General features: G+C 41.4%; 1 protein-coding gene across 1 annotated transcript; it reads left to right on the forward strand.

Annotated features, from left to right (window-relative positions):
• The first annotated feature begins 3,646 nt into the window (after nucleotides 1–3,646).
• Nucleotides 3,647–10,725, forward strand: entpd5a (ectonucleoside triphosphate diphosphohydrolase 5a). Its single transcript, XM_061062386.1, has 13 exons — nucleotides 3,647–4,266; nucleotides 4,583–4,662; nucleotides 4,894–5,037; nucleotides 5,453–5,528; nucleotides 6,034–6,069; nucleotides 6,462–6,550; nucleotides 6,802–6,881; nucleotides 7,003–7,064; nucleotides 7,151–7,252; nucleotides 7,958–8,101; nucleotides 8,223–8,279; nucleotides 8,956–9,071; nucleotides 9,243–10,725. Exons 1-13 carry the CDS (start codon nucleotides 3,822–3,824, stop codon nucleotides 9,324–9,326), a joined length of 1,515 nt encoding a protein of 504 aa, XP_060918369.1. The 5' UTR covers nucleotides 3,647–3,821; the 3' UTR covers nucleotides 9,327–10,725.
• Nucleotides 10,726–10,995: the final 270 nt, after the last annotated feature.

The raw sequence follows: 10,995 nt of genomic DNA on the forward strand, positions 1-10,995 counted from the left end.
CTGCAGCTATGTCTCTTTATGTAAGTTATAGCCAGGGCTTGTGTTTTCAGTCTGTTAAATAGGCAAAATGGTGAAGAATGCACCTCCTGATTTATATGCTACATAGTAATGTCCAACAAATTGTCGAAAAAACAAAGTGATGATTGTTTGTTGCCAAAATCCACAACCAACAGCTGTGCATTTCAGAAATAGAGCCGGCAAATCATGTAATAATCCAGTAACAATCAATCAATTATTAAAGGTTGTTGACGAAGTCTTTTATTGACAAGTCAATATAACCTCAGAAAACCAACAAATTACCTTCAGAATAATGCTGGCCACGAAACACCAAGATGATCAAATCTGTTTCAATAATTAACTTGCTGATAAAAAGTATTGCTTTGAACTATGTTTTGCATTTTAAGTTTTTATATAATTACATCTGCACAATAGCATTTGTGTATCTCTTGTATAAACACAGGTTTAATCAATCATCAACCAATCATTGTTTAAGACAAATTGCTATACATGTGTGTTCTGTTCAACAGGCTCTGGACTGACACAGATTGGCTGTATTTGTCACTTGTCTTGTAATTATAGTCCTCTCATGCTGGGCTCTATCAAACAGGATCTGTTTGCACATGATCTCCTCCCACATGATGACATGAGAAACATTTGGCTCCTGTCAACAGTATTGTCCGTGTTGTCCTGAAAAGAACCATGTGTAACTGCTTGCCATCCCCACAGTCGTTGTTTGCTGGAGTTATGGGAAAACCACTAAGGTCAATGAAAATGCACGTTGGCTTACATGTTCGAAGGAGTTCATCAAAAAGAGACAATGTAGACTTAGCATAGGTCATAATTCAGGCTCAAAACCACTGAATTCTCCTCCTTATCTTGTTTAGTTTTCTGCAGGAGCTGGAGTGTGTCCAGTGCAGATTATTCATCAAACAAAAAAAAGGAGATATTGCAAAAGTGTTGGGTGTAGCTACTGTTAACTGAAACATATAGGGTCGCTCTCTGCTCTGCCATCATGAACAGAGTTTGAAGACTAAATTTAAAGGTAATTACTATGACAGTGAAAGGAGAAAACTGAAATAACCCTTAGCTTTTCAAAGCTGTCATTATCATTGGAATTGTAATGACAAGGTTTGGGTCTCTTCAATAGACTTTCTGGGGTAGGACACCCACAAACATGACATTCCTGAGGGCCACATTGCAGCATATTAATGATATATTGCGCAGTGTAGATTATAAAGCTGGGGTCCCTTCTCATGCTTTACGGTTTCAGTTAACTTGAAACAAAATACCAAAAGTACCTCTCTTTAAAACATTGTGTTGACAGTGCTGTGTCATGCTGTAGAGAAGAACTTTAAATACAATGTTTCAGCCATGCATGTTTTACATGACATGATTCTGCAGCATGCAGACTTTCCAGAAGATTTATTTTGAATTCAGTTCTAAAGTGAATATTCAAAACACCTGTTGAGTAATCTGACTTTTTACATTTAACTTTAACGGTTCCTTTGCATCACACATAAGAAGTAGACTGTGTGTCTTTAAAACTGAAACCTGCATTACAGTTAGTTTAAAGGTGGATTATTGCTTCATTCATTCATCTATTTCCTTCATGATTTTTTATTAACATTTACAGTCAGAGGGCAAGGCAATTAAGTAATGATATGAAGCATCATTCATACATAGAGCAATTCAAAGTGCTTTAAATAGTTCAAAACAGAACATTAGGAGCATTAAAAAGATCTGATTGTAAGTAAAATAAGACATACATAAAGTATATTAATATATATAAACAAATAAACAAACAGTGATTTAATTACATGAGTTAGGTAAACGTAGATAAAAGTCATTGAACTTAAGGTAGTCAGAAAACAGACAAGAATGATTTATAAAGTAAAACCCCCTAGCAGACAAAACATGACTTCTCATATACGATCTTGTATTTTGGGACATTTTTATTCAGGGCTTAGCACTCACCTTATCACACTGTTAACCAGTGACCAAGGCATCTATACAGGCACAAGTCAGTGAGAGGTCCTGCACATGTACGCTTTGATAGGGGCGAACGACCATTCTGGTTAACCACAGGATTTGAAAAAAGTAGCCACAGTATTTAGAAAAAAGGAAGGAGGAAAGAAAGTCCAATATTTTTAGTCCAAATTACAGTGTTGGAACAGTGCTTTGCACAGTTGAGTGTCCTGGGAGTGGAATGGCATGATGGGTGAACACTGGTGCCAAGCCCCACCCTCCCCACATTGTCCTCTCAGTGGACTTCCCGCACTCGCTCGTGCCCATCTGCAGGACCTCTGGCCCCCCCTTACCCTCCTGACTGGGCTGGCCAACAGACGGCTCGGTTTCTGCATCTCCTGCCTGCTGCATGAGGTGAGACAGGCTCACATTTAAGCACATGTTAAGTTGGGGTCTTTGCAGGGTCAGTCCTCCAGGGATGCCTCCATTGCTAGACTACCAGCGCCTGCTGTTTCAGAACTGTCCCTATTTTCTGTTGATACAAAGTGGGTGGAAAATATCACAGCAAAGTACAAATCTCAGTTCATGCAAGGTCTCTGAGTTGCTGTGCCTATGCCCCTCCACTGTGGGATATCCTGCACGTATCTGCATCCTTCTCCAAATCCAGAAACATTACATGATGAAGCATAGCTGATACAGTGAGCATGGCATCTGTGCCAACCGCCCACCTAAAACTGAGAAAAAGCCACTCATGCTTTTCATGCATTCTCTGGTGAAACGTGCCATGCTGCCCAAATATTTTTCATTTGGAAAGGCTGCGGTTAACACAGGGATGAGTGGGAGTAAGATGATTGCAAACATTCTTTTAACTTTTATGCCAGCTGGATGCAGGTCACATTTGCAATTTAGAAGGTTGGTGAGATGTGCAGAGGATTTCATTTGGAGAATATTGTAGGAGCATTAATATGAGATTAAAATTATTTTTTGTGTATGTATGATTAATTCCAGATACTGAACATGATTTTGTAGATGTAGAAATAAAACAACCACATACGGTACACAATGAGTCACATTTTCAGTCTGAACAAGGAGTTTGAGTCTTGTGTTAAATTAATGTCTCCCTCATAAACCTGAGGTATTTTAAATTAAGCAAGACACACAAGAAACCCACGTTGTTAAGGTTAATTCCAGCGCAAACATTGGAAAATCTTAATATTTAAGCTGATCTATATAACTCTTAAGGTACAGCAGCCGATTGAAACTTGCTCTTGATTTATGCTGTTGTGAAACGAGTTGCAGGATGAAGGATTTTGTTCATGTCTTAAATTCACCCATAAAAGTATTTTAAGACCTTTTCTTGAGTTTTATTTTAAGTGTGAACCATTCATTTGACCTCTTTAAAAACCCCTTTCTCCTATCCTTTGGGGATTTTTTTTTTTTGGCTCCAGAATAACCAGTAAAGATGAGGAGGGGAAAAACATAACCCAAAATAGTCCTTTTTCCCTGAAAAGGGAAGGGAAAAAAGAAAATGCAGTTGGTAGGCAGGTATTCAGCCTCTAGCCCAGCTCCCAGGAGGTGGGGGGAACTCCTGATGGAGCTGGGATGGACTGTCACAGGATTGGTGGATGTCTGCTCCCGATGTGGCCTCATGCCAAGCCCTTATGTCTTTATATACTGCAAACAGATGACCGGACAGTCCTGAGTGTGCATCGCATCCACTCTGCCTCTCTTCATCTCCCCTGCTCTCACCCTGTCAATCGTTTACTCCAGCATCCACCGAGGCTTCTTCTCCTTCTCAACTTTTTTTTCTTTCTTTTTTTTTTTGACACTCCAGTTGTCTCTTCTTCTGGAGAACAATGGCCGCGCCGAGCCTGATCCTTACTTTCACCGTGTGGCTCCTAGCTGAGAGCCTCTTAACGGAGGCGACTTACTACCGGCACCACCGCTACGTCCCCCACTTCTATCGCTACAGGGAGCACTCGGCCAACGCGGAAAACCTCCTCCCAGAGGTCTCCAACCCGGCGCCTGAAGTGACGCAACCACGCGTGCCGACTTACCCCGAGATCCCCGAGGTGTTCCACCCGGTACCCGAAGTCATCCACCCCATCGCGGAGGCTTTCAACCCGGTGCCTGAGGTGGTGCACCCTGCACCTGAGCCTTACCAAACGCCTGAGGTTCAAGACCTGGTGGCAGAAGCCTCCTCCCCCGTCAACATGAGCCGGGTTTTCTACGGGATCATGTTTGACGCAGGGAGCACAGGCAGCAGGATCCACATCTACAAGTTCATCCAGAAAGACCCGGGTAAGAACCACTTCCCCTCATTCACTAAACCAATAGTATTTCATTGCACATGCTGCTGGCTCCCACTCTGTCTGCTTGCTGTTAGATCATTCAGTGTGTGGTGTAAGGACAAACATGCACAGGCAGAGTGCATGGGTAATACAGCTTCTAAAAGTAGCCGAGGTGGACTTTAAAATCCCTGTGTGACTCATCTGTGTAGGAAGCAGACCTCTTAAACTGTGTCAGGATGTAGGTGAAGAGCTGCAGTCTAAATATCACCAGTAGTAAAAGGAAAGCCATGCAATTACATTTGCTTCTGCCTTCCTTTTTTTTTTAGTTGAACTGCCGGTTCTGGATAATGAAATGTACCACGCAGTGAAGCCTGGACTCTCTGCTTATAAGGACAATCCTGAGGAGGTATGTGTGTGCTTGCGTCATCACTTGTTTATTGTCAGGTGTAGGAGTTTTTACCTTTCTGCAAAACACTAAGCCACTGGGATTTTCTTGGGATTGGGTTCAAGTGATGATAACTCTGGGAAATTACTCAAATGTCTCATGATGCTGCCCACTGTATTTGAAAGACTTTAATGACTGAAGAAACGTTTTATTAAGAAACTTCTGATGATGTTAATGCCTTCTTTCCTGCAGGGTGGCAACACTATCCGCCAGCTGCTGAAGATCGCAAAGAAGACGGTGCCAGAAGATGACTGGAAGAGGACCCCCGTAGTCCTGAAGGCCACAGCAGGTCTGCGTCTGCTGCCCGAAGACAAGGCCAAGGCTATTCTGATGGAGGTAAGGCACGTTTTTTCTCTCTCTGCCCTCAGACAGTTTGGCACAAACACCGCCCGTCCCGCCACGGAACGGGATGAGAAACCACTAAGTGCTTACAAGTGTCACAGAAAAGAAGAAAAAGGCAGCAGCTCTGCCCATTTGGTGGCTATCATGTTGCAAAAAAACAGCTGTTGTGGGGTTGTGTGGAGTAACCATATTTGTCATTTAAAGTATTAAATCCAGGCTTCTGTTCCAGCCTTGCTTGTGGTTGAGTTATCTGTCAATCTAACCCTGAGGAGGCGCAGTGTGTCTTCAGGAGCCTGAATACACTATGTCCTAACTGCAGTAGATTATTATTGTTGATATGTGTCATTGTATAGCTTCAATTCATATCCAGAAGTTTATTTTAATAAAAGATGATGTATTTATTCCACAGGTGAAAGATGTTTTTGCGGAGTCCCCTTTCTTCGTGCCAAACAACAGTGTGTCCATCATGAACGGAGCAAGGGAAGGTAGGTCATCATCTTGTACCTTGCAGACAATTTACTTTTTTTTTTTTATCATTATTTTACGCAAAAATGAGCAGGTGCCTCGATTACTGAGGATGTTTCAAACAAAACTGGTGTCAAAATGATTTTTTACAAGAAGCCTGCTCCTCCCTCAATGAGACAAATAAATATTCCAGTGTGAGTCGCCATCCCACGCCCAATAATTTAGTGTGATCCTCCACACCACTCATTAAGACACCCTCGTACTGTGTTATGTTTCATCATACAGAATGTGCCAGTCATTATCCTCACTTTATGAGTGCCATAACTTGACATCTGAGACAACTGTAATTAGCTGGGTTTGTCTTAGACTACAACTTTGCTAATTTGATATTAGCTTAAAAAAGACTAAAAGTCATCTTCAGTTCTAAGTTTAGCCTTCGTGGTTTAAGAGATTCAAAGAACTTCATTTTCGCAATCACACTAATGCAGACATTGTCCCCTTCCCCCTCCCCCTGTGCTGTTGTAGGAGTCCTAGCCTGGGTCACCGTGAACTTCCTAACAGGTAAGACATGACTTGTGTTTTGCTATGTTGGTGTTAGTGGTCAGGAGGCTCCATATCTGAGGCTCCAGTGTACACAAAAGTCCGGCAGTAAGAGACTCTTGTCTCCTGTCTGAGGTTAGGAGCTTGAATCACTGGCCCCAAACAGGTTACAAAAACAAGCAATATTTCCTCAAGTTTTTCACACAATTATGAAATCACATCTTTTTAAAACAACAGCCGTAAGCGTGAAACCTAAAGGGTATTTTCCCTGTTAGTGAGGAAAGACATGATTAGTACGAATGCACATTTCTGACACGTGTGGTTGAAAAGTTTTAAAGCAATCTCATCAATACACCTACAGAAGTTTCCTTCACACTCATTCATTTATTAAACTTTGGGCTTATTTTCCACAGGTCACTTGTACTCCAACACAAGGAGGACGGTTGGCATCCTTGATCTGGGTGGAGGGTCTACACAGATCACATTCCTTCCAAAGTCAAAGGTGAATCAATATTTTATGGCTTAAATTTGTCTTATTTTGAAGGTCCAGCGGTGTCGGATAGCCTAGCTGTTATGTCATGCACCTCATGTACAGAGTCTATAGTCCTAAAAGCATGTGGGCCTGCCACACGTCATTCTCCACTCTCTTAAAGTTTCATATTCTATTCTTTGTCCTCTACATAAAAGGTATTAAAAGCAGAAAAAAGATTAAATCTTAAAAAAACAACCACTAAACGTGTTTTTATCCACTAGAAAACGATCCAGTCCGCTCCCCCCAGTTACATCGCCAACTTCAACCTCTTCCAGAATACGTATCAGCTCTACACACACAGGTGAATAACACACAAAGAAGATGATCCATCCTCTATAGAATTGATTGGCTCATTCAAATTCAAAAATAAATATTCTTTTGAGTGAAACAAATTGTTTTATGATTGTGTCTCTACCCCATAGCTACCTTGGAAATGGGCTGTTTGCAGCTCGACTGGCGACTCTTGGAGCACTGGGAGCTGATGGTAAGTATCTACTTCTTTGAAACACCTTTCATTATGTGTCGTTTTTTTTTCTTTGGGTGATAACAAACCGTTTCTGTTTTTCCCAGGACTAGATTGGAAAGTCTTTACAAGTTCCTGCCTCCCCAAAAAGTTCAGAGAAGAAGTGACTTTTGGAGGAGACACCTACAAAGTTAGCGGGATTCCAGACGGTAAGATAAAAGCAGCCTGAGGTTTTGATTGCCTTCCCAGTGCATTGGATGCAGCGACCTGTGCATTCCATTCTCTGTGGAGAAAGGAATGCTCTGTGGAACACAATAGAGTACAGTACGAAACAGCCTGAGAACATTCATGCGCTGAAGTTTCTGTAACCTTGGCGCCAAACTCATGTTTTGTCATCCTCTCTCTCTCTGTCCTCCCTCTTGAACAATTATGTTGCAGTCAACCTTGTATTTAAATGAAAAGAAAACTGTCAGTTAACTTCACAAATAAGGCAGTCACTCCCATACCACGGTCAAGTAGCCAAGAGTGCTGGGCTTGTCCCTGAGTTGTTATTTTTTTTGTGTAACGAGTGGCTTGATCTGGACCGCTCACAATTATGTGGTAAAAATAGACAGCCCAACAGGGCTGCACTAACTGCCGCTCTTGTCAGCACATGGTTTTGCCGGCACAACTGAGCTGACCATACTCATGGGGCTGTGTGAAACTTGTCCTTCTGGGGCTTCCCTTGTATATTATATGGTGAGCCCCCTGCTTAAACTTATGGCTGACCTCAAACTGATGCTCCAGACTCGGCTCATTGCATTCCAACCATTGCTGGCTCCCAGCACCTTTAACTCATTGTATACTCCATCATTCAAATATGTGTTTGAGTAATTGACTAACCACAATTGCATTTGCTCCCTCTCTCTCCTCAGGATATGCGGGCTACAAGCTGTGCTACTATGAGGTTATGAAGGTAATCAAAGGAATAGTGCACCAGCCGTATGAAGTCAAAGGCAGCAGCGTCTTCTATGCCTTCTCCTACTACTACGACCGAGCTGTGGAATCTGGCCTCATCGGTGAGTGGGCACAGACCAAACAGTCACCTTCCTTCCAGAGGCATTATCTTTCAGGCTAATTATCATCTTTTGTACAAAAAAAGCTATTCAAATTGCATGTTGCATGTTTTTCTCTACTCAGATGGCAGCCGAGGTGGTGCAGTGGAAGTCAGGGATTTTAAGAAGAGAGCCAAAGAAGGTAAGAGTTACATGTTACCCTCTCCAGAGTTGGAGAAGCTTGTATGTAAAAACCCTCAATCTTTCAAGATACATAGGTATAACTCTGCTAACCATTGAAATATGATCAAACAGATTCCACACTGTAAGAAAATACAGAATCACTTAAAGACTATGATACAATATTTAAACTGCTACACACCTTATCACTTGTCAACTCCATGTATAACCAGAGTAATAGCTAGCCGAGGTTGGTGTGTTATGTAAGGCTGTTTGTGTTGTGAGAACACTGTCACATGGTCTCGAGGAACAGTTCTGGCTCAGGTCAGGCTGGCAGCTGAGCTGAAGACGTCTGTCTGGCCCAGGCAGGAGGGCACCTGACAGCCACACACCACCCGGGGGTTAACACATACTGATACACACAAACTGTGAGCTCGGCCACCCACCCACACCCGCAGCCTTGAGCTGACCCTCAGCCGATCTCCTCACACCTCCCTGTTTACACAGCCAAACAAAACAGAAAGGCCATCTTTTAATCATGTAGCACAGGGGTTAGAAAATATGTTTTTTTTTTTGTTGTAAAAACATGCAACTTGACTATTGTGATGCAGTAAGAAGTCTCTGTTAAATAGTTATTGTCAGTGATGTGGAACCTGTGGTAATTCCTAAATCCTGTGGTTTTGTGTGTGTCTTTGCAGTGTGCAACAAAATGACAAAATACCGTGCAATCAGCCCCTTCCTCTGCATGGATATGACATATATCACCTGTCTGCTAAAAGAGGGCTTTGGCTTTAAGGACAGCACTGTGCTGCAGGTGAGCGAATATCATAGCCAAGATACCAAATTTGCAAAGCAACATTAATGTTCAGTCTGTATAACATTTCACCAGGCTGAAAGATTTTCAAACAAATACTTTGACTGTGAGTGTAGAAAAAAAAAAAGTATTTTTTTAATAGAGATCTTTTTTTGTTGCTCTGTTCAACAGCTGGCCAAAAAAGTAAACAATGTGGAGACGAGCTGGGCCCTGGGAGCAACCTTTGACTACTTCAGAAACCTCAACATCCACTAAGGACAGCTCGCTGTCTCTGCAGCCGGCACTGAGAGGGACAGTCTGTCACTGTGGGGCTTCCCATCCTCTGTACACCATCGATTGGCCCGTCCCCTTCACAGACACACCTGCTCCCCCCCCTTTTCTTTCACTCGACCTCAGCACCTAAGAACTGATGAAAAATAAGAAATCACTATATTTTTATAAGGCCAGCTATTTCTACTGTATGTTGAGCTCATGACTGGTGGGCTGACTTTATTTTTTGTTCAAAGGTTTACATTTTTTTTTTTTTTCTTATGGGTGTCCGATCAGGTGTGAGATCTTTCTCACTGTAAGTGTGAAGAGGATAGTTCAGAAGCAATACGACCAGTCATGGTATTTTGGTGCTTACTGTGGTCCTGGTGTGCACAACAGTGCAGTTGTTTTATTTACAAACTGGTTGCTGGAAGTGCAACTGTAGTTTTGCCTGTAAATGCTTAAATATAAATCTCCTTTTATACTCAGTAAATTATTTTTAAAGACCCTTATGTAGTGGGAACTGTACTCCCCTCACCTGAGACTTTTTTTGGAAATAGGGGAGTATGATAACCGTACTTCCTACCCTCAAACTTCGCACATTACACTTTAACCGCAGATATTGTAGCTAAGACGTGATCAGTTACTTTGATGTCGACTAAAGAGTTTTACATATTCATAATAAAGAAGCGTTGGAAAGTGAGAACTATATAGAGAAGCCTCTCACAGTCTGAGCTGTACATGTATGAGGGTAATGCCTGTACTTTACAGTTCAGCACATTATTTCTTGTTGTGTCTACAGTGGAAAAGACCTTATCAAGCACAGCTTAATTGCAGGGGCCTCAGGTCTGAGCTGTATTTGAGACGAGCAATTGAAAACCTTTCATCAAGACTAGATAGTGCATCCAACAAGATAATTGACAGCCATTAAATGCAGCAAGTATGAAAACAAAAATTATATCAAAACCCACAACTCCTTTATTCTCTGCTGGTTGTTTCAAACATTAGCATTATTGAATTCTGTGTTATTTTTCTTGTGAAATGTACAAATATTTATATAACTGGATGTTTTTCTAATGTAGAATATTTGAATTATCCTCTTTATAATAACTCCTGAGCTTTCTCTTCTGTAAGCCTTGCCTCTGCTGTTTTTCCCCCGTAGCCAACACGTTCAATAACTACTGCTGTAAATACTTAATGTCAACTCCTACTAGACATATATTTTGGACAAGAACTGCTTTTTACATTGCAAAAGAGCTTTATGCTGCACCACTGCTAAGAAATGCCTCTATGTACATCAAGATGATTCATCTGATGACTGACAATATGTAAATGGTTGTTTTTACTAAATCCAGTGAAATGTGTGTATACTATACAGGTATGTTTGAATAAAATATGAAAAATATGCTTTGTATCTATACTTTCTTAAAAATAAAAACAGACATGAGGAATTCAATGGAATGCAATAAGGTGCACTACTGTCTTAAAACCTACGTACAACCTTTATGAATAACGTTTTATAAAACTATTTAATTTAGTTATGCACATTTTCTTTTTTTTTTTAAAGATTCATGTGCCACCAGCGGCCCTTAGTTCTGCATATTTTCATTAAAAATAAACAGTTTATGATTTTAGAGTGCTGCTGTATGCTTCTTACAATGGCAAGGTGGTGCAC

Source organism: Labrus mixtus, chromosome 18 (assembly GCF_963584025.1).
Source record: "Labrus mixtus chromosome 18, fLabMix1.1, whole genome shotgun sequence".
NCBI lineage: Eukaryota > Metazoa > Chordata > Actinopteri > Labriformes > Labridae > Labrus > Labrus mixtus.